The sequence below is a fragment of the Ranitomeya imitator genome, chromosome 1 (assembly GCF_032444005.1).
Source record: "Ranitomeya imitator isolate aRanImi1 chromosome 1, aRanImi1.pri, whole genome shotgun sequence".
Lineage (NCBI taxonomy): Eukaryota > Metazoa > Chordata > Amphibia > Anura > Dendrobatidae > Ranitomeya > Ranitomeya imitator.
Genome location: NC_091282.1, coordinates 856,783,676 through 856,808,859, shown reverse-complemented (window position 1 = coordinate 856,808,859; position 25,184 = coordinate 856,783,676). Strand labels below are relative to the sequence as shown.

The following is a 25,184-nucleotide window of genomic DNA, read 5'->3' as shown; positions in this document are numbered from 1 at the left end:
TGATTCACAGGTGTCCTGCTGTGAACACAAGATACTCCAGTAGGTTTAATAAGACTCCATTCGCATCCTTGAGGACACATATTGACCCTTGCATATGATCCGCTGCACTGTCTCACACTACTTTTCAAGCATCGTGGAAAGCTCAGTAGAGAAGGAGCACCATATTATAGTACAGATTTTGCTGGAATTGTTTGCGGGTGCCATGTCACATCGGCAGAGTCCCTAAGGTGCCAGAATGGCAGGACCCCCATAAATGACACCATTTTACAAACTACACCTCTCAATGAATTCATCTAAAGGTGCAGTGATCATATTGACCCTACAGATGTGTCACAGAATTTTTACCAATGGGCGGTGATGGAAAAAAAAATACATTTTACCACAAAAATATTGTTTTACCCGCAAATTTTACATTTTCATATGGGGAAATGGATAAAAATAGTACCAGAATTTGTCATACAATTTCTGTGGAACGGTGCAATACCCCATTTGTGGCTGCACAGTACTGCTTAGCCACAAGGTGTGACTTGGGAGGGAAAGTTGTAAATCTAAATCATCTAAAGGCCTAGCACATCCCAAGACCCTCACATGAGCTCATCAAGGGGAGGTATTTGGGCGTAACCTTGATCTTCTAAAAATCAGAGTTTGGATTTTTGTAATTTGTCAGTTCTGAAAGACACAATACTCTGTGGTTCTGTCCGTTACTCTATGGAGTTGTTCTAAGGAGTACAGTACTTCCCTCCACTAAGCTCTGAGCCATTTCTGTGAGACAGGTTTAGTAATTTTTCTTTTGTTATCCCTTTTATCTTATGTGATTGTATATATCGTATTTTCTGGTGTATAAGACAACTGGGCGTATAAGACGACCCCCAACTTTTCCATATAAAATATGGAATTTGGGATATACCTGCCATATAAGACGGGGGTCATCTTATACGTCCAGTCATCTTACACGGCGTGTGCGGTGCGTATGGTTCCAAGGGACTGGAGGAGAGGAGACTCTCCTTCAGGCCCTGGGATCCATATTCATGTAAAAAATAAAGAATAGAAATTATGGATATACTCACCCCTCCGACGGAACCTTGCTCTCAGCGGTGCAAGCGTCTGCCTCCGTTCCTAAGAATGCATTGAGTGTAGGACCTGCGATGACATCGCAGTCAGGTGACCGGTCACCTGACCGCGACGTCATCGAAGGTCCTTCACTCACTGCATTCTTAGGAACGGAGGCAGGCGCTTGCAGCGCTGAGAGCCAGGGTCCGGCGGAGGGGTGAGTATATCCATATTTTTAATTTTTATTCTTTATTTTTTACATGAACATGGATCCCAGGGCCTGAAGGAGAGTCTCCTCTCCTTCAGACCATGGGAACCATCAAGGACCGCTCCCTGCAGCCGTACCCGGTGTATAAGATGACCCCCGACTTTTGGGATGATTTTTAGGGGTTAAAAAGTCGTCTTATACACCGGAAAATACGGTACTATATTGTTTTGTTCCCATTTTGTAATATCTTTGCATATATATATATATATATATATATATTTTTTTTTTTTTTAGAAACGCTGCCTACCTTTCCGTATTATATATATATATATATATATATATATATATATATATATATATATATATATATATTTATTTATATATATATATATTTTAATAGCTCCATTCCTCTTGTTCTCTAATTCACACCCCTGAAGTCATACGCTGCCTGTAACTAATGTCCAATTGGCCTTTATAAACGCTTGGTGGTGGTGGCAGCTAGTTCCTTTTGTTATTATGGAGTTGGCAGTGACCGTACAGGGGTATATATATTCCATGCGTTGGAATCGGAGATGTGTATACCATACGCTCACTGTGAGTTCCCCAATAACTGGCCTAGTAGGGAAAACAGCAGTGGCTCCATCCATTAATCATCAGTCAATTGGGTAATTGTCCTGATGCTTGGAGGCAAAAGAGTTGTCTCGGATAATACTGTATCTTGTACCTACCTGCATTGTAAAGATTGCTCTCACTGTCAAGAACATCTGAAGACATAATCATGCAAGTATGGATTTTTGACACATTATTATAGTTTTCCCATCTCTTTCGCTGCAGTTGCTGTAACCAGTACATCTTGGCATGATTGTTAATTGCCTTAGTGAAAATACAAACATGATTATAGAGACAGCAATCTCAAATTCCAATAATTCACTATTCACTAACAGTCTGTATTCTTCTAACAAGTCTGAATGGTAGGCAAGGGGAAATTTGAAACCTTCAGGTTTTATAAGGGCATGTATATGTATATGTATATATATATATATATATATATATATATTTCTCTGTATTTTCATGATTATGAAAATTGTACATTCACACTAAAGGCATCAAAACTATGAATTAACACATGTGGAATTATATACTTAACAAAAAAGTGTGAAACAACTGAAAATATGTCTTATATTCTAGGTTCTTCAAAGTAGCCACCTTTTGCTTTGCTCACTCTTGGCATTCTCTTGATGAGCTTCAAGAGGTAGTCACCGGGAATGGTCTTCCAACAATCTTGAAGGAGTTCCCAGAGATGCTTAGCACTTGTTGGCCCTTTTGCCTTCACTCTGTGGTCCAGCTCACCCCAAACCATCTTGATTGGGTTCAGGTCTGGTGACTGTGGATGCCAGGTCATCTGGCGTAGCACCCCATCACTCTCCTTCTTGGTCAAATAGCCCTTACACAGCCTGGAGGTGTGTTTGGGGTCATTGTCCTGTTGAAAAATAAATGATGGTCCAACTAAACGCAAACCGGATGGATTAGCATGCCGCTGCAAGATGCTGTGGTAGCCATGCTGGCTCGGTATGCCTTCAATTTTGAATAAATCCCCAACAGTGTCACCAGTAAAGCACCCCCACACCATCACACCTCCTCCTCCATGCTTCACGGTGGGAACCAGGCATGTAGAGTACATTCGTTCACCTTTTCTGCGTCGCACAAAGACACGGTGGTTGGAAAGAAAGATCTCAAATTTGGACTTATCAGACCAAAGCACAGATTTCCACTGGTCTAATGTCCATTCCTTGTGTTCTTTACCCCAAACAAGTCTCTTCTGCTTGCTGCCTGTCCTTAGCAGTGGTTTCCTAGCAGTTATTTTACCAGGTAGGACTGCTGCACAAAGTCTCCTCTTAAGGCCGGGATCACACATGCGAGAAACACGTCCGTGTCTCGCATGTGAAATCCAAGCTCTGGCGCCGGCACTTGGGAGCGGAGTGTGCGGCTCCATGTGTTCCTATGCGGCCGCACACTCCGCTCTGGAGTGCCGGCGCCAGAGCTTGGATTTCACATGCGAGACACGGACGTGTTTCTCGCATGTGTGATCCCGGCCTAACAGTTGTTGTAGAGATGTGTCTGCTGCTAGAACTCTGTGTGGCATTCACCTGGTTTCTAATCTGAGCTGCTGTTAACCTGCGATTTCTGAGGCTGGTGACTCGGATAAATTCAACCTCAGAAGCAGAGGTGACTCTTAGTCTTCCTTTCCTGGGGCGATCCTCATGTGAGCCAGTTTCTTTGTAGCGCTTGATGGTTTTTGCCACTGCACTTGGGGACACTTTCAAAGTTTTCCCAATTTTTCAGACTGACTGACCTTCATTTCTTAAAGTAATGATGGCCACTCATTTTTCGTTACTTAGCTGCTTTTTTCTTGCCATAATACAAATTCTAACAGTCTATTCAGTAGGACTATCAGCTGTGTATCCACCAGACTTCTGCACAATACACCTGAAGGTCCCAACACCATTTATAAGGCAAGAAATACCACTTATTAAACCTGACAGGGCACACCTGTGAAGTGAAAACCATTCCCGGTGACTACCTCTTGAAGCTCAAGAGTGTGCAAAGCAGTCATCAAAGCAAAAGGTGGCTATTTAAAGAACCTAGAATATAAGACATAATTTCAGTTGTTTCACACTTTTGTGTTAAGTATATAATTCCACATGTGTTAATTCATAGTTTTGATGCCTTCAGTGTGAATGTACAATTTTCATAGTCATGAAAATACAGAAAAATCTTGAAATGAGAAGTTGCGCCCAGAAGTTGTGACTTTTGGTCTGTACACTCTCTCTCTCTCTCTCTCTCTCTATACATAGATATATATATAATTTATATATATATCTAGATATATAGATATAGATAGATATAGATATATAATATATATATATATCTCTCTCTATATATATATATATATATCTACTATATAATTGTCTAAGGGTCACTTCGTCTTTCTGTCTGTCTGTCCTTCTGTCTGTCACGGATATTCATTGGTCGCGGCCTCTGTCTGTCATGGAATCCAAGTCGCTGATTGGTCTCGCCAGCTGCCTGTCATGGCTGCCGCGAACAATCAGTGACGGCCACAGTCCGATTAGTCCCTCCCTACTTCAGTCAGCGCCCGATGCCCGCTCTATACTCCCTGCAGTCACCGCTCACACAGGGTTAATGTCAGTGGTAACGGACCGCGTTATGCCGCGGGTAACTCACTCAGTTACCGCCGCTATTAACCCTGTGTGACCAAGTTTTTACTATTGATGCTGCCTATGCAGCCTCAATAGTAAAAAGATCTAATGTTAAAAATACTAAAAAAATTAAAAAATCATCATATACTCACCCTCCGGCGCCTTTCCCGCTCCTCGCGACGCTCCGGTGCTAAGGATGGTATGCGACAAGGACCTTCCATGACGTCACGGTCATATGACCGCGACGTCATGGAAGGTCCTGCTCGCCTGCGTGAGAAGGACCTTCCATAACGTCACGTGACCGCGACGTCATCACACCCTGGGACCGGAAGCTGGCAACAGAACTACAAGGGGCCCTCGGATCGGAAGGTGAGTATATGTTTATTTTTTATTTTTTTAACCTGTGACATACGTGGCTGGGCAATATACTACGTAGCTGGGCAATATACTACGTGACTGGCCAATATACTACGTGGCTGGGCAATATACTACATGGCTCTGTGCTGTATACTACGTCGCTGTGTAATATACTACGTGGCTCTGTGCTGTATACTACGTCACTGGGCAATATACTACGTAACTGGGCAATATACTATGTGGCTGGGCAATATGCTCTGTGCTGTATACTACGTCGCTGGGCAATATACTACGTGGCTGGGCAATATACTACGTGACTGGGCAATATACTACGTGGCCTGTGCATTATAGTACGTGGCTGGGCAATATACTACGTGACTGGGCAATATACTACGTGACTGGGCAATATACTACGTGGCTGGGCAATATACTACGTTGCTCTGTGCTGTATACTATGTCGCTGGGCAATATACTACGTCGCTGGGCAATATACTACATGGCTGGGCAATATACTACGAGGACATGCATATTGTAGAATACCCGATGCGTTAGAATCGGGCCACCATCTAGTATATATATATATGACCTTTTGTCAACCCCTGTCCTTAGGCACCTCCTTTGCGGATCATGAGGTTCCAGCTGGTGGAAATTATGTGCACATTTCCTCTACAAAGTCACTGACCTGCTTTACCTCTGTTCTACATGTATTTAGTTTTCAATGGAATTAGGAAAAAGTGTAGTAAATGGTCACATACCTTTAGGATATATGGTTTTGTTGGCGTTTTAATTTCAAATATTCCCTCTTCAGCTTCCATGCTAAATTGAAAAGTGGCGGCATGTAGATCTATACTCCCAAGTGGACAAACATCTGTAGCTGTCCTATAGTAGAGCAGATGGCACTTCTTGTCATCATAGCAAAAGAAGCGGTACTTCCAAGCTTTCAGGGGTCCTTTCATTCCTAGCTTATAAAGATATCCACAGAGCTTCTTTGTTTTTTCTCCTTCACCTTCTTTACTTGGAGTAAAGGAAGGAACATCAGCAATAGCATCTATGTTATGTCCGTCGTAATGTATATCAGTCTCAATTGCCTCATCATTCAAAGCTTTGTTTGGAGCTCCAATTTCTGGAAGTGTTTCGTGGATATCAGCTACTGTGTCAATTTCATCCTCTTTATTCATCTTTCCATAAAAATAGAATCCTGAAAAATGAAAAATCCAATAACTGGACTTAAATTAAATGCAAACTTATTAATCCTTTACTTTAGATATAGATGAATGACAAAAATGAGATCAAGCAATAATCCAATATTTTTTGGACATATCTAAACATAGAGAGCATCATTTATCCAAACAGTCTCAATATGTCTATGCACATTAGGTAAATATTGGCCAACCATTTATTTTATGGAGGCAAGAGGTCACCAGACTCTCCCTTAATTGCAAATATTGAGTAAGCAATGTGTGATTTTATCATGGTTGATAATTTGCCCATGTGAGAAATAACTACGGTAATTGTTAGACATCTCTGGCAATTGCTTTTCTCCCTCATTGTGAAAGCGTGCGTATTGAGTCCATTGAAGTCAGCCGAATGATTAATAAAGTCACTGCATAAGGCTCGGTGTAAAGCAATGCCAAGTTATAATACATGTGCAAATATGTGTTGCTGATTAGGGATGCCGGATGTTGATCTATCACAATATCTAAGACACAGACACCCCTTCCTGACGTGCGACGTATATGTATGTCACACGTTGGGAGTTGGAGTACGGGGCAGGCTGACTAGTCGAGCCAGCTCCATATACAACAGGTGCAGACTGGAATATACAGTCACATCAGCTCCTAACAACAGTGATTGGTGCTAGCTCCAATCGCTACTGTTTAAAGACGACCAGTTTCTGCTCATATTTTATTCCTGCTACCAACTGATTATTCAGGGTTTTTTTTGTTTGTTTTGCATGCAGTTACATAAATATGGACCTTTTTATTTAGTGCTAATTTTTATTGGCTTTAACAAAGTGGTGTTGCTCATAAAGTAATAATGCAGAGCAGCCTGGGGACACACCCAATGAGAATCTGTGGTCCATGCCCCCCTGCAAAAACCTTAAAAAAATTTGCACTAAATAAAAAGGCCCAAATCTATGGAGCCATATGGTGGATTTAAAGTTAAAAAATAAAAAGCATACTAGGGGGAGCAGTAGGAATAAAACAAGCAAAAACTTTTGTCTTGGTGAAGGTCTTCTATAACCCATTGCTTATACAGCCAATTTTTGTTTTTACATTTGCATTTGTCCATCCCCTTATTCCCAGAGTGAGGGTTAATGTTGTGCGGGAAGTGTTAGAGTTTTGACTGACACCCTCCATTTTTGGGGGGAGGGTTTGTTTTTACGAAATTCAATATGTGGAAAAAATAACCTGAAAAAAATCATTCTCAAGGTCAGTAGAATTAAAGTGATACTAAACGTGCATAGATTTTATTTATTTATGTGGTGGAAAAAAAAATCGGAATTGTAATTTTCCAAGACGGATAAAATTTGTATTGTTCAATACAGCTGTCTGAAGGCTTGTTTTGGAGCACTGCAGGTTTTATTGATACTAATTTGAGGTAAGATGTTTTGATATCTGAAAATTCACAATTCAGGAATTTTGACTTTATTTCTTTTTATGGCGTTTACTGAATGGGTTAATCAATTATATATTTTGATAGACCAGACTTTTACGGATGGGGTAATACCAAAATAAGTTTCATTTTTATTGCTATATTTTTAAAGAAAATCTGTCACCAGGTTTTTGCTATCCTATCTGAGAGCAGCATGATGGAGGTGCACAGCCCCAGATTCTAGCAATATATTACGGTACTTACTTTACTGAATTCCGCAGTTAAAATGGTTTTATCTGCACAGGGCAGGGATGGCCCATCTCCCCTACTTTTTTGCCATAGCCATACAACACCTATCGTGGAGACGGCAGGCTTCTCCTATACTGTTGGAATTTAAATGCAGTGAAATAAACCAACTCCGTAAAAAAATAAAAAAACCAAGAGGGAATCTAGATTATGAGCCCCTGTGGAATTAATGGCGCCATATAAATGAGCAAAATAAATAAATAAAAATAAGATAAATATGCAAATGGTGAAGGAAGTCAAATAGCTGGAAATCAAATTACTGTAACTACCAATCTGACTCCGCTCTCAGATAAATTTACAAATAAGATCAAAGCTTGGAGTGGTCTTCCACTATCCATACTATGCTATGGTAGGAATAAGAAATTTCATAAAAATGATATTAATGCCCCAATTTTAGTATGCATGCCCTCGTTTGGATATTGGGAAATTTCTTGCCAAAGCATCTATAGATTTTTTAGATCACTACTATGGAAAAATTATCATGAGGAAAAATTTGGAACATCTTCAAAGATATTAGGTAGCAGGAGGATAGTCTATTCCCAATACACGTATATAAATATCTTGCTGCAAAAAGTCAATAAATGAGCTGGCTAGGATCGAAAGGATTGTCAAATGAAAAGCGGGCAAGGATCAAGCCGATAATTTCTTGGAATGTACCTCTGTATTATGTAGTGATAGTTATAGAGAATCTGTCAATAAAGGCATGTAGGGCATAAGAAGCTGTATAAAATTATACCTTTATCTGCGCTATGATGACTTATTCCAGAGAAATCCTCAATTTTTCTTAATATGTAAATAAGCTGTACACTGATCTCCCTGAGAATCTGCCTCCAGGGCTTATTTTAAATGGAAAAGGTAGTTTCCAGTGTGAGACATGTAGATCAGGACAACTTACTATCAGTCATTACATGTCTCACATTGTTATTGAATTGATCTGCAAATAAGGTTAAAGGACAATCATAGATCTGAAAACTCTGTCTCTATTACTCGCCCAGCGAAGCATCCTCTTCCTTGACTCACAGCCTCTATATATGACTTCAGGTAATGGAGCAATCAATCAAGCAGAAGGAGGCAGCACTGGTCATAAAATAGAGCTGGATTAACAGAGGCTTCAGATCGACCGTAATCCTTCTCATTTGCATATCATTTCAAACATTGGTTTCTCAGAAATAGAGGAAAAAACTGGCCATTTAACCCCTTCCTGACATGCGCATTCCTGTTGCAATTGCGGGGGTTCACGCTGAGCGCTGCCATGATTTGGTGCGGGTGTCAGCTTTGTGTGAGAGCTTACACCTTGCAACAATGCCCACGATTGGTGCTAGCAATGACAGTTACATCTAGGAGATTGCACAGGGAGGGGGCTCCCTGTGTGCTTCCATCAACACAATGCAATGCAATCGCGTTGTCCTGATGGTCTCCATGGAGACCCCCAGACACAAGATGGCCATGGGTCCTTCTGGTAAGGTGACTTCTCAGTGCCTGCTAAGAGCAGGAGCTGAGATGCCTCCCTCCCTGCCTGTCAGGCGCTGCTCTGAAGCAGTGAAGAGTACCAGATCAGCGATCTGTCACAATACAGTGATATCCCATCCTGGGACAATGTAAAACAGTAAAAAATAAATTAAAAAAAAGTGTAAAAAAATATACAGTTATATGAAAATTTTGGGCACCCCTATTAATCTTAAGCTTAATGTTTTATAAAAATTGTTTTTTTTTTTGCAACAGCTATTTCAGTTTCATATATCTAATGAATGTTGAACACAGTAATGTTTCTGCCTTGAAATGAAGTTTATTGTATTAACAGAAAATGTGCAATCTGCATTCAAACAAAATTTGACAGGTGCATAAGTATTGGCACCCCACCAGAAAAGTGACATTAATATTTAGTAGATCCTCCTTTTGCAAAAATAACAGCCTCTAGTCGCTTCCTGTAGCTTTTAATGAGTTCCTGGATGCTGGATGAAGGTATTTTTGACCATTCCTCTTTACAAAACAATTCCAGTTCAGTTAAGTTTGATGGTCGCCAAGCATGGACAGCCCTCTTCAAATGATCCCACAGATGTTCAATGATATTCAGGTCTGGGGACTGGGATGGCCATTCCATAACAGTGTAATTGTTCCTCTGCATGAATGCCTGAGTAGATTTGGAGCGGTGTTTTGGATCATTGTCTTGCTGAAAGATCCATCCCCTGCGTAACTTCAACTTTGTCACTGATTCATGAACATTATTGTCAAGAATCTGCTGATACTGAGAGGAATCCATGCGTCCCTCAACTTTAAGAAGATTCCCAGTGCCGGCATTGGCCACACAGCCCCAAAGCATGATGGAACCTCCACCAAATTTTACTGTGGGTAGCAAGTATTTTTCTTAGAATGCTGTGTTTTTTGGCTGCCATGCATAACGCCTTTTTGTACGACCAAACAACTCAATCTTGGTTTCATCAGTCCACAGGACCTTCTTCCAAAAAGAAATTGGCTTCTACAAATGTGTCTTTGCATACCTCAGCCGACTCTGTTTGTTGCGTGCTTGCAGAAATGGCTTCTTTCGCATCACTCTCCCATACAGCTTCTACTTGTGCAAAGTGCGTTGTATAGTTGACCGATGCACAGTGACACCATCTGCAGCAAGTTGATGCTGCAGCTCTCTGGAGGTGGTCTGAGGATTGTCCTTGACTGATCTCACCATTCTTCTTCTCTGCCTTTCTGATGTTTTTCTTGGCCTGCCACTTCTGGCCTTAAAGGGACACTGTCACCTGAATTTGGAGGGAACAATCTTCAGCCATGGAGGCGGGGTTTTCTTGCCTTGCGAAGGCATGTACTACGGAGGACAGAGAATGAACTTCAATCCAATATTGCAGCCAGCATGCAGCCTGCGGGTAAGGAAAGGGTGAATCAAACAACCGAAAACCCCGCCTCCATGGCTGAAGATTGTTCCCTCCAAATTCAGGTGACAGTGTCCCTTTAACAAGAACTGTACCTGTGTTGTTCCATTTCCTTACTATGTTCCTCACAGTGGAAATTGACAGGTTAAATCTCTGAGACAGCTTTTTGTATCCTTCCCCTGAACTACTATGTTGAATACCGTATATGCTCGAGTATAAGCCGAGATTTTCAGTCCATTTTTTTGGGCTGAAAGTCCCCCTCTCGGCTTATACTCGAGTCATACCCGGGGGTCGGCAGGGGAGGGGGAGCGGGGGCTGTCTAGTTATACTTACCTACTCCTGGCGCGGTCCCTGCAGTCCCTGCTTCTTCCAGCGCTGCATCTTCTTCCTGTATTGAGCGGTCACATGGTACCGCTCATTACAGTCATGAATATGCGGCTCCACCTCCCATAGGGGTGGAGTCGCATATTCATGACTGAAAATGAGCGGTAACTGTGACCGCTCAATACAGGAAGATGCAGCGTCGGGAGAAGCAGGGACTGCAGGGACCGCGCCAGGAGCAGGAAAGTATACGGGGAAGTGAGCGCTGTGCGATATTTACCTGCTCCTCGCTCCGGTGCGGCTCCGTCTCCAGCGTCCTCTGGCAGTGACGCTCAGGTTAGAGAGCGCGGTGACGTAGTCAGTGGAGATGGAGCCGCACGAGGAGCAGGTAAATATTGAATGCGTCGGCGTCCTGAGCGAAGAGAAGGGAGTATGTGATTTTTTTTTTATTGCAGCAGCAGCATTCTATATGGCACAGCTTTATAAGGAGCATCTATGGGGCCATAATCAACGGTGCAGAGCAATATATATGGGGCACAGCTTTATAAGGAGCATCTATGGGGCCATAATCAACGATGCAGAGCAATATATATGGGGCACAGCTTTATAAGGAGCCTCTATGGGGCCATAATCAACGGTGCAGAACAATATATATGGCACAGCTTTATAAGGAGCATCTATGGGGCCATAATGAACGGTGCAGAGCATTCCATATGGCACAGCTTTATGTGAAGCATCTATGGGGCCATAATGAACGGTGCAGAGCATTCCATATGGCACAGCTTTATGTGGCGCATCTATGGGGCCATAATGAACGGTGCAGAGCATTCTATATGGCACAGCTTCATTATGGCCCCATAGATGCTCCATATAAACGGTGCAGAGCATTCTATATGGCACAGTTTTATATGGAGCATCTATGGGGCCATAATGAACAGTGCAGAGCATTATATGTGGCACAGTTTTATATGGAGCATCTATGGGGCTATAATGAACGGTGCAGAGCATTATATATGGCACAGCTTTATGTGGAGCATCTATGGGGCAATAATGAACGGTATGGAGCATCTATTTTTATTTTTGAAATTCACCGGTAGCTGCTGCATTTCTTACCCTAGGCTTATACTCGAGTCAATACGTTTTCCCAGTTTTTGTGGCAAAATTAAGGGAGTCGGCTTATACTCGGGTCAGCTTATACTCGAGTATATATGGTAATCTTTGTTTTTAGATCATTAGACAGTTGTTTTGAGGAGCCCATGATGCCACTCTTCAGAGGAGATTCAAGAACAACTTGCAAGTGGCCACTTTAAGTAGCTTTTCCCATGATTGCATACACCTGGTTATGAAGTTCAAAGCTCAATGAGGTTAGAAAACCAAAAAAAGGACATTAGTAAGTCAGTAAAAAGTAGGTAGGAGTATTTAAAACAAAAAAATGATAAGGCAGCCCATACTTATGCACCTGTCAAATTTTGTTTGAATGCAGATTGCGCATTTTCTGTTAGTACAATAAACCTCATTTCAAGGCAGAAACATTACTGTGTCCAACAGTTATTAGATATATGAAACTGAAATAGCTGTTGCAAAAAAAAACAATTTTTATAAAACATTAAGCTTAAGATTAATAGGGGTGCCAAAACTTTTTCATATAACCGTATATATTTTATGTATATATATATATATATATATATATATATATATATATATATATATATATTACCCAAATAAAGAACAAAAAAAAAGAAAAAATATTATTCCAATAAATACATTTATCTAAAATAGCAAAAGCAAACTAACTACACATATTTTGTATTGCCGTGTCCGTAACAACCCGCTCTATAAAACTGTCCCACTAGTTAACCCCTTCAGTGACCACTGTAGAAAAAAATAAATATAAAACAAGGCAAAAATCAATGCTTTACCGCCCAACAAAAAGTACAATAAAACATGATCAAAAGGCGAATGCAAATAAAAATGGTAGTGATGAAAATGTAAACTTGTCCCGCAAAAAAACAAGCCATTCTACAGCTCCATCAGTGGAAAAATAAAAAAAAAAGTTATAGCTCTCAGAGTAAAGCGAAGCCAAAAAATTTTTTTTTCTATAAAAGTTTTTATTGTGTAAAAGTGCCAAAACAAAACAAAAAAAATACAAATGGGGCATCGCTTTACTCATACTGAACCAAAGAATTAAGCTTCCTTATCAATTATACCACACGCAGAAGGGTATAAAAAATTTTTTAAGAAAAGCAATTCAAGAATTGCTGGTTTTTGTTCATTCTACCTCCCAAAGATTAGAATGGAAAGCGATCAAAAAAATGTCATGTGCCCAAAAATGGTACCAATAAAAATGTCAACTTGTCTCGCAAAAAACAAGTCACGATATGACTATCGGCTAAAATATGGAAAAATTATAGCTGTCTAAATATGGTGATACAAAAAATAGCTTTAGCAATAAAAAGCGTCTTTTTGTGTGTGACAGCAGCGAAACAAAAACTTGAGGCGACCTCCAAGTATTTGTTAGTGCTTGGAGATTTAGTTTTGTTGACACAGCTGCATGATTTATGGCTGCTAGCCAGCCTGAGTACATGTGGGGGTTGCCTGGTTGCTAGGGAATCCCCACATGTAATGAAGCTGTCTATCAGCTGTAAATCATGCAGCTGCTGCGAGGAAAACTAAATCTCTGAGCAGTCACAAATACTCGGAGACCACCGGAGCGTGCTCTGGAAAACCCCAGCAACGAGCATACTCGCTCATCACTAATAAAAACCCAAATATGGTATCACTGCAATTGCACTGACCCAAAGAATAAAGTTGTCTAATCACTTATACCGCACCAGGAACGGCATAAAAAATAAATACCAATTCTTCACCTGCTGTTGATTTCTTCATTCTGCCTCCCAAAGATCGCAGAAAGGCTCTGTGCACATTTATCCTGCACTCTGCGCTGAGCGCTTACACTGGTGTTTCTGTTTAAATCTCTGAAATACATGATTCAGACGGAGCCCCTGGCAGAAGATTCCCTATAATGAGGCAGATGGAGGCACTGTGGATGCCGTCTGACCTGTGATCTGGTGGTGACTATAAAAGTGCGGTTGGCCACAGTTTTGTGCACTTCTGAAAAGGACAATGCTTAACAGAGGACAGACGGAGTCGACAGTAACACTGCTGCCTAATTACAGTGAATGAATCCCTCTGGGGTTTATCTGTCATGTCACTCTGAGATTTAGATGGAAACCCCAAAGTAAGTGCTCAGTGTAGAGCGCCGGATAAATGTGATCCCAATAAAAGCTTCAACTCAATTTACAAAAAAAAAAGCAAATACCAACTCAGGTTCAGCATCTGTTAACTGAAATATAGCAGGCTTCCACGTTACTGGTAGCACAAAGGCTCTGGAAAAGCAAAATGGCTCCTCGCCCACCCAAAAGAAATTCAGCAAATTCTGCACTCCCAAATCCAAATGCCCCCTCCCTTCTGAGCCCAAGTGTGTTTAAACCACATTTAGCAGCCACATGTTTGGCATTTCTGTAGTGATGAGAGCCCATCTAATTTACAGGTGCATGTCTCCAGAAGCATGAGTTGGGCATAATGTACTGGTCACTACAACATACTGGTCACTGCAGCGTACAGGTAATTACAATGGCAGATTGCAATTTTCAGTCAGCAACATCCACTACTGCTTGTTTCTGGAAAACACCCCTGGAGTCAAAATCGTCACTATACCTGAAGATAAATTCTCAAAGGGGTATAATTACCAAAATGGTGTCACTTGAGGGGGAATTCTGCATTTCTAGTACTTAAGGGCTCTTTATATGGAGTAAGCAAACTATTCTAGGAAATTCTGTGCTCCAGGAGGCAAATAGCAGTTCCTCCCTTCGAAGTCTCGCCGTGTGGCTTAGCAGTACTATACATCCACATATGGGGTATTTCTACAGTCAGAATAAATTGTGGGACAAATTTTGGTGCCTTTTTTACCCAATTCCCAGTGTGTATATGTAAAACTTTTTAACAGACAATCTTAGTGGTAAAAATGGAAATTATTTTTACTTTACTACCCAATGGTATAAAATTCTGTGACATCAATATTATCACTGCACCCCTAGATGAATTTATTCAGAGGTTTAGTTTATAAAATGAGGTCACTTATGGGGGGTTTTGCTGTTCTTGCAGCTCATGGGCTCTGCCAATGTAATATGGCACCCTCAAACCAGTGCAGCAAAATCTGCACTGTTATATGGCACTCCTTCCTTTCTGAGCTGTGCACTGTGCCTCAAAAGTATGGTAGTTTTGACCACATATGGGGTATCAGTGAATGCAGGAGAAATTGCACAACAAATTTGGGGGTGAATTTTTTCCTGTTACCTTTGTGAAAATACTAAATTTGAAGCTAAAAAAGATTTTTGTAGGAAAAATGTGATTTTTTTTTTTTCACGTCTGAATGTTATAAACTTCTGTGTAGCACCTGGGGGTTCAAGGTGCTCAATACACATCAAGATAAGTTTCCCAAGGGGTCTAGTTTCCAAAATGGTGTCACTTGTGGGGGGTTCCATGTTTAGGCACACCAGGGGCTCTCCAAACGCAACACGGTGTCCGCTAATTATTCCAGCAAATTTTGCATAACAAAATTCAAATGGCGCTCCTTCCCTTCCAAGCTCTGCCGTGCGCCCAGACAGTGGTTTTTCCCCACATATGGGTTATTGGCATGCTCAGGAGAAATTGCACAGCAAATTGTATGGTCCATTTCTCCTGTTACCATGGTGAAAGTAAAAAAAAATTAGGTCTAAAGGAAATTTTTTGTGAAAAAGTTAAATGTTAACTTTTCCCTTCTACATTCCATTAATTCCTGTGAAGCACCTGAAGGGTTAATACATTTCTTGAACGTGATTTTGAGCACTTTGAGGGGTGGAGTTTTTAGAATGGTGTCACTTTTGGGTATTTTCTGTCATATAGGCCCATCAAAGTCACTTCAAACATAATGTGGTCACTAAAAAAAAAAAACAGGATTTTCAAATTTTTGGGGGAAAATGAGAAATCGATGGTGAACTTTTAACCCTTATACCTTCCCAACAAAAAAAATTGTTCAAAAATTGTGCTGATGTAGTAGACATGTATAACTGATTTGAGGTCATAAAAATTAAAAGTTTGAAAATTGCAACATTTACAAAATTGCTGCCAAACTTCATTTTTTTTGCCAGAAATAAACGTAAGTCATATCAAAGAAATTTTACCACCATCATGAAGTACAATAAGTCACGAAAAAAATCTCAGAATCACCGGGATCCATTGAAACGTTCCAGAGTTATGACCTCAAAGTGACAGTGGTCAGAATTGAAAAAATTGGCCTGCTCAGGAAGGTGAAAACAGGCTTCGGGGTGAAGGGGTTAAAGGAGTTGCTAGACTTGTCATTGAATCAACATGCGCACATAAATATTATGTTTCTCTGAAAGGAAGTATGGGTCTTATAATATTTTTTGCTACAAAAGATGGGTTAGAGATTATTTTCAAGGGATGTCTTTTTTTTCCATGAACAACAATCCACATTTATCCTTGAACAACAACAAAAAAAAATCAACATTTATTCACATATAATCATGTCATTACACACATGTAAATATACACACACACCAGTAGCGTAGCTACCAGGGGGAAGGCAGAGGGGGCCATCGCCTGAGCCCAGTCACGTAAAGGAAGCCACGGCCACTTCTATCATGAGGTGCGAGAGAGGGCAGCAAAATGTCTGCTCCCTTGTCTGAGACTGTGCACATGGGCTAGCACAGTGGCCACTTGCACAGTGTACAGTGCAAGCTGTGTGAGACCTGATGAATTTGCAGGCTGGGCTGACAGCGCTGCAGTTTGCTTCACTTAGGCGCTCCGATTGGCTCAGGCATGCTGGGTCCTAATGCTCAACTTGGATTTCACCGACACTTCCTGGTTCTGCCTGCCTGCAAACTTCATCGGTAAGGTGGATGGTATTTATTCAATAAGTGTAGGCAAGTCATTGTCACTGTGGGGTGAATTTAAGAGGATGCGGGTGTTGCGGGAGCTGAACTGGGAAGGGGGGACAGGGCACTGGGGGTCTGATTATACGGTTCTATTAGGAGATTATATGCACTCCATCACATCTAAGGCCGAAGTCACACTAAATGTATGGAAAATCGGTCTGAGTCTCCCTGCCGAGAGTCTCACGAATGCTCTCCATATGGTAATCCGTGTGCAATGTGTTTGCAATGTGATGATGCGATTTTCTATATCCGTATGACATACGTATGGCTTTGCATTTCTCACTGATTTTCCCTATTGAATTCAATTGCTCAATGGGCTGAAATGAGGAAAATGTGTGCGTATTTGTCACAAGCCAGACTGATGATCCGTGTGGTGTCCGATTTTTTTCTCGCACCCATAGGCTTGCATTGGCGAGTCTCGGACGATATAAGCGTATAATTGCAGCATGCTGCGATTTCACTCACACGCTGAATGCGCCTGAGAAAAAATACGGTGATGTGAGCTGCCCCATAGATTAACACTGAGCCGACTGCTATGCGATGGTTTCTCGTATAGCACTCGCCTGTAATCTACGATAGTGTGAAGCCGGCTGAATAGTTGATATCTGGGGAGGCTGGAGATGGGTTTGTAGGGGGCTTTTATACTTACGGGATGGGCCTCATTATAAGCACCAGCCTGTTAGTATAACAAGCCTCCATACCCCCAGTAACCATGGCACAAAATGCATTGTATTTAGTAATTTCATAATAAGCAATTTATTATTATTATTATAAATACATTTCATTTTCTGCTGTCACCGGGGCTCCCAGCAGGGGCGCTACACTGTGCCCTATTTCTGCAGGTTACTAGCGTTACTTTACATACCGTAACTGCTTCCTTTTAAGCTCTGCAGTAGTGCAGGGAGACATGATCTCCCTGCATTACCGCCTCTCCATGTTGTAGACCGCAGGTCGATTAAAGCATGCGATCTATAGAATGGCAAGATGATGCACTGGCTGAGGCGCCAGCGCATGCACAGAGTGTCAGAGTCCCAGCATGGTGACATCATTGCACAGTGCTGGGACCCTAACATCCTGTTAGTGCACCAGTGTAATTACTTCAGCACACTGGTACACCTGGGTCTTGCTGATGGACTCTGGAGGATTCCGGATTAGGCGAGCATATGAATTTTTTTAACATTTTAATTAAAATTTGTGGTGTGATGGATCCTCATACAGTGTGTGGGCAGGTATCATACATTGTAGGCACTTTTTTAGGGGGCCCTCATATAGGGTGGAGCCCTCAAAGTGTGGGGGTCACTATACAGAATGGAAGCGAATGTAGAGGCCATTATATAATGTGGGCGCCATCATGCAGAGTGGAGGCTATTACACAAAGTGCGAACCAATGAGGGGGGCCATCAAACAGTGTTGGGACTACAGTGCGGGGCCCTCATAAAGTGTGATGGCCATTATGAAGGGTGAGGGCCATTATACAGTGTGGGAGCCAATACACAGTGTGGAGGCTACTGTGAGGACCAAATAACAGTGTGGGGGCTGCTGTGGGGGACATTATATATTGTGGGGGCCAATATACTGTGTGGGGGCCATCATAAAGTGTGAGGAGTACTATGAGGTCATTATACTGTGTTCTGGGGGAGAACATATTCTGTGTATAGGGGAACATCATACTGTGTAAAGGGGATCTGTAGGCCCATCATACTGTGAATGAGGAAGCTGTGGGCCCACCATACAGTGTATAGGGGAGCTGTAGAGGCTTTAGGCTATATTCACACTTTGCGGTTTTTACCGCGGAACTGCCGCGATTTTGATGCTGCGGGTCCGCAGCAGTTTCCATAGCGTTTACAGTAACATGTAAACCCTATGGAAACCGCAAACCGCTGTGCACATGCTGCGGGAAAAACCGCGCGGGAACGCAGCGGTTTACAACCCGCAGCATGTCACTTCTTTGTGCAGAATCGCTGCGATTCTGCACCCATAGGAATACATTGAACCGCTTACTTCCCGCATGGGGCTGTGCCCACGTTGCGGGAAGTAAGCGGATAATGTGCGGTTCCTACCCGGGGTGGAGGAGAGGAGACTCTCCTCCAGGCCCTGGGAACCATATTTGGGATTAAAAAATAAAAAATCATGTTATACTCACCCTCTGAAGTCTTCAGCGTTGCACGCGGCCGTCCGGTCAGAGTTGCTGTGCGACCAGGACCTGCGGTGACGTCGCGGTCACATGACCGTGACGTCACGAAGGGTCCTTCTCGCACAGCATCTTTGGAACCGGACCGCCGGGTGCAGCGTCGAGGAGATCGGGACGTCAGAGGGTGAGTATAACCAATTTTTATTATTTTTAACATTACTATTGATACTGCATATTGCTGCATATGCAGCATCAATAGTATAGGCGGAAACCCGCAGCGGAAAACGCGGAACAAACCGCGATAAATCTGCAGGGAGAACCGCAGTTGTTTTGCCCTGCAGATATATCAAATCCGCTGCGGGAGAACCCGCAGAAGGACAACACAAAGTGTGAACATAGCCTTAATCTGTGTAGAGGTGAGCTGTTGTCCCATTATACTGTGTATAGTGGAGCTCTGGGAGCATTATACTATGTAGAGAGGAGCTGTTGCCCATGATGCTGTGTATAGAGGATATGTTGGATCATGATACTGTGTATAGGGAAATTGTGGGCCCATCATACAGTGTATGAGGGAACTCAGGGGACATTATTAAATGTTAAGTGGGCAATTAAGCATTATTGTTATAGGAGCACACAGAGTATTGACCATCAAGGTGTACATGGGGTATTACTTTCTAGGGACAAATTGTGGAAGGCATCTGTACAGAAAGCATTATTACTATGTAAAGGGCACAGTGGTGGGCATTATTATGCGGGGGCACCATCAGGAGCGCTGTTTATGTGCTAAACAGCAGGTGCAATAATAGGGACACATGGCAGCAACGGCTCAATACTGGGGTATCAGAAGGATGAGGAGTTTGTGAAGGTTGGTAATAGATAGGGACAGTGCTGGAATTGTGAGAAGTCAAATGTGTCTTTGTTGTAATCTCTGCTGACAAATCCTGGCTGGAGAAGTTATCATGTCGGTCTGGACCAGATGGAAAAGATGGGAAAAGTGAACGACTAAGGCTGGTTTCACACTTGCGTTTTAAAACGCATGCATTTTTTTAAAAAAAAGCATGGCGAAAAAACGCATGTAAACGCGTGCAAACGTCGCGTTTTTTGACGCATGCATTTTTTGCATGTGGTGAAAAAAATGCGGCGTTTTAACGCGTTTACATGCGTTTTTTCATGCGTTTGCATTTTTTAAACGCATGCAGATAAATGTGTGACAGCTGCCAATCATCAAAATAAAGTAAAAAACCCACTATAAACAGAAAGAGCTAGGGTTAAGATTAGGGTTAGGGGTAGGGTTAGGGGTAGGGATCCTAACCCTACCCCTAACCCTACCCCTAACCCTAAAGGGATCCTAACCCTAACCCTACCCCTAACCCTACCCCTACCCTTAAAGGGGTTAGGGTTAGGGTTAAGGGTAGGATCCCTTTATCAATTTTATGGTGTGGGGTGGTTTATCAGTGTGTTTTTTTTTTTTTAAACGCATGCAAATGCATGTGGTTAAAAACGCATGCGTTTACATAGACAGCAATGCATTTTTTGCGGCAAAAAAAACGCAGCTAAAAATACTACATGTTGCATTTCTGCAACACAACGCATGCAGAAAAAAACCACATGCGTTGCAAAAACGCGTCAAAACGCATACAAAAAAACGCATGCGTTTTTAATGTTAAATATAGGGAAAAAATGCATGCTTTTTTTGCGTTTTTTACCGCAAAAACGCAAAAAAAAAAAAACGCAAATGTGAAACCACCCTCAATCAGAAAGAATATCATCTGTAAGACACCATCTATAACTGTACCGTAATCACTTGTATGGTCTACAGGACTGTTACCTACAACTTTATGGTCACCATATGGCGGTAATATCAATGCTAGTCTTTGTATAGAGATTTAATTTTCAATAACAGCGCGGTCATCTGCTGAAGTTCCCTATACCTATAATTAGGGTGTAATCAGGGTTACCCTGTTAGGCCGGGATCACACTTGCGAGAAACTCGCACGAGTCTCGCACCTCAATACGCAGCACTGCCGCCGTCACTCGGGACCGGAGTGGGCGGCTGCATGTACTTCTATGCAGCTGAGCGCTCCTGCCCAGAGTGCCGGCGGCAGTGCTGCGTATTGAGATGCGAGACTCGTGAGAGTTTCTCGCAAGTGTGATCCCAGAATTACGGCCCCACTCAGATGTTTTGACCCTCCTGAGCGGAACCCCTAGCTACGCCTCTGACACACACAGCACATCCACATGTAAATATACATATACGCACTGCACATATACATGTATACACACAGCACATCCGCATGTAAATAAACATGTATACACACACACGTAAATATACACATACTGCACGTAGATATCAGCCTGTTTCCTCTTCAGTGACTTTGGTGACCTCATGGTTAGAGTTGAGAGAATTTGTTCGGGTCCCGGCAAGCTATAGCGCTAACTGAATAAGCTGCAGAGGGAACCCGGGTTCCTGGATCGCTCCGGCTGATCAGCTGTTCAGCTCCGCAGCTGCATGTGTCACAGCTGTGTGATAGTCACCGCACACAGGCTCTCCATGCATGTGTTGGGACTGTGACACATCCGCAACACATGCACCTGCGCTGCGGAACAGATGATCATCCGCAGCGATCCAGGAAGCCGGGTTCCCTCTGCAGCTTATTTGGAAAGCGCTATAGCTTGCCGAATAAGGAGGGACCTGAACAAATTCGCTCATCTCTAATCATGGTTACATCACCATGATGTCACCAAAACCAACCTTGGTGCCCTGGGCAATTGACTAGTTTGTCCATTCCCACCCAAAATGCCAATCCTGACTGTAATTAGGGCTTATTTTTTCATATATTTCAAGCAAACTCCAAAAATCCTGTAAATATCATGCTAGGGCTTATGTTCGGGGTAGGTCTTATTTTCCGAGAAACGTGGTAGTTTGGGGAGTGAGGAGAGCAAAATCCTGCTGACAGATTCCTTTTAATTAAAAACTACAGCATAATCCATAAAACACAAATCCTCACACAGCTATTTTAGGGTATATGCACACGTTGCGGATTTTGCTGCAGATCTGCAGCTGTTTTCCATGAGTTTACAGTACCATGTAAACCTATGGAAAACAAAATCCGCAGTGCACATGCTGTGGACAAAAACGCGTGGAAACGCAGTGGTGTTTATTCTACAGCATGTCAATTCTTTGTGCAGATTCCGCAGCGGTTTACACCTGCTACATAATAGGAATCCGCAGGTGTAAAACCACAGGTGGAATCCGCACAAAAACCGCGGTATATCCAGCGGATTTACAAAAACAGGTGCAGAAAAATCCACAGACATCCCACCTACCTGTGCACATACCCTTAGGCCATGTTCACACGTTCCTGATTTCCATCCTTTTTTTTCTGCACTAAAAACCGCAGCTCTTGGCAGAAAACGCAGGTCCTTTTTTTGGTGCGTTTTTGGTGCATTTTTTGATGTGTTTTTTGATGCGTTTTTTAGTGCTTTTTTTATGCAGTTTTCTATGCAGAGTCTGTGTGTTTTCTAGGGAGTTTTTTAGGGTTAAAATGGCTGAAAATACCCTAACCCTACCCCTAACCCTACCCCTAACCCTACCGCTAACCCTAACCCTACCCCTAACCCTATTCTAACCTTAGTGGAAAAAAAAAAAAAAATCTTTATTTTTTTATTGTCCCTACCTATGGGGGTGACAAAGGGGGGGTCATTTACTATTTTTTTTATTTTGATCACTGAGATATAACCTATCTCAGTGATCAAAATGCACTTTGGAACGAATCTGCCGGCCGGCAGATTCGGCGGGAGCACTGCGCATGCGCCCGCCATTTTGGAAGATGGTGGCGCCCAGGGAGAAGACGGACGGACGGACACCGGGAGGCCGGGTAAGTATAGGGGGGGGAGATGAGGGCACGGGGGGGGGCGTCGGAGCACGGGGGGTGGCATCGGAGCATGGGGGGGTGGGATTGGGGCACACTGCAGCGGTTCTGCACCACAATCCGCAGTAAAACCCGCAGATATATTTTTCATCTGCGGGTTTTACTGCGGGTTTGACCTCACAATGGAGGTCAATGGGTGCAGAACCGCTGCAGTTTTGCAAAAAGAAGTGACATGGTACTTCTTTTTTACCGCAGCTATTCAGCGCGGCTTTTTTTTCCCGATTCCCGCATCATGTGCACAGTGGTTCCTGTTTTCCATAGGGTACAGTGTACTGTACCCTGCATGGAAAACAGCTGCGGAGCCGCAGCGGCAAAATCGCGGCGGTTCCGCAGTAAAAAACGCACTGTGTGAACATGGCCTTAAAGTAAAAATAAAATGTTATGGCTTTTGGAATAAGAGGAGGAAAAAATAAAATTGCAAAAGTCTCCAAGACATATGGGCGCCACCCACAGCAGAACAAGGACACCTTAAGTAGTAGTATAGGGATCAGTAACCTGCAGCAATCCAGCTATTGTGTAGTTACAACACCCTGGGCTAGCTGGGAGTTGTAGTGTTCACAGCAGATGACACTGACCTACCTTCTACTAGAGGCTTATTCTGCACTCAGTAAATGTAAGCTAGAATTGGGGGAATAGATCTATACTTGCCTGCCTGTAGTGGCAGCTCCCACAGAAGTATGCAGACTTCCTGTGAATCACCTCGACAAGCTCACACAGAAAACTTTTACCTCATGAAATTCCTTCTGCAGCTCAGTGCTCTTAGCAGAACTGTCCTTTCTTGTCACAGCTGACTGGCATGTTCATGCTGCTGTTCCTGTTTGTCAATGCTGCAGAATGTCTCAACAACTCAAGTTTTATTAATATTCACACAATGACGTCTACTTGAGGAAATCCTCCTCCCAGCATCAGGGGATGGTGCACAATTCAAGCCCATTCCTGCTGACCTCAGGTTTCTGAAAGCGGCCAATGAGTCAGTCAGGATACACTTATATATTCCTATATAATATATAATGGTTGTTGCTCAATGTTGGCGAAACAAGCGCAACCGTAACAACGAAAGGTTCTAGTTAACCAATTAAGGACTAGGCTCAGTTTGAACCTTATTATTGTGGTTTTGCTGAAACCAAACCAGGCTCAGTGTGAACCACAGGCTATGTTCACACACGCACACACACTCCAGTGAGCACTGCGTTTGGGGTTCTGTCGGTATCCTTGAAATACCGTGTTATTTCAAAGGAAACAGTAAAAAAAAAAAAAGCTCTTTGGAGCCCGTGAAGGAAGTATATAATTGTAAGGGAAACTATAATGTTAGTGAAATAACTAGTTAAAGGGGTTGTTCACTAATAATACTAAATGTTCGGCACCAATAAAATAATAAATCCTATACTCTCATCCCGTGTGGGCTCCATTTCCGCTGTGTCGGCACTCGCGGTCCCGGGGCTGTGATGCAGTGGAGTGACATGTTATCCCCAGCACCTAATCAGCGCTGGTGTCACTCGTCAGTCTCCGCCTTCGGACAAATTGAACATGAAGAGGATATGCAGGATGAGCTATATCCTTGGCTTCCTTTCCATGGTCAGTTCATATGAAGGCGGAGACAGTGACACCAGGGGTCCGGTGTCATGTGTCGCATCACAGCCCCAAGGACCATACACTATCTAATTGAATTAGGGCTACTATATTGTGACACTGGATGGACTTACACAACGTTGAAAACTTTGTGATGACAATATACTGAATGCTCATCATAACAGGGAGGCCTGCGTTTAACCTGTCTGCAGCATACCTGACGAGGGTGGTGGTGGAGGGGGTGAGCTTCTGCAGAGATTTAACACTGCAGGTCTGACTGTTAAGCCAGGGAAGTGAGGGATAGCCATGCTAGAAGTACAATACCTTAGTCATAGAATGGTAGAGTTGGAAGGGACTTCCAGGATCATAGTGTCCAACCCCCTGCTCAATGCAGGATTTACTAAATAATCCCACACAGATGACTGTCCAGCCTCTGTTTGAAGACTTCCATTGAAGGAGAACTCACCATCTCTCGTGGCAGCCTGTTCCACTCATTGATCACTCTCAAAAAGTTTTTTCTAATCCATAATAAATAATCTTTATTTTTATATAGCGCTAACATATTACGCAGCGCTTTACAGTTTTGCACACATTATCATCACTGTCCCCGTTAGGGCTCACA

General features: G+C 42.6%; 1 protein-coding gene across 2 annotated transcripts in view; it reads right to left on the bottom strand.

Moving 5' to 3' along the window:
- Positions 1-23,824, bottom strand: part of TBC1D2 (TBC1 domain family member 2) — a 158,678-nt gene extending 134,854 nt beyond the window's left edge. Inside the window, exons 1-3 of one of the 2 annotated variants that reach the window (XM_069741882.1) lie at positions 23,642-23,824; positions 5,589-6,031; positions 1,987-2,131 (exon numbers count right to left, since the gene is read on the bottom strand). In XM_069741882.1, coding sequence (XP_069597983.1) covers positions 1,987-2,131; positions 5,589-6,011 — 568 coding nt within the window. In that variant the 5' untranslated portion in view covers positions 6,012-6,031; positions 23,642-23,824. The remainder of the gene's footprint in view (positions 1-1,986; positions 2,132-5,588; positions 6,032-23,641) is intronic. The other variant, XM_069741890.1, reaches the window with a different exon arrangement.
- Between the last annotated feature and the right edge of the window lie 1,360 nt (positions 23,825-25,184).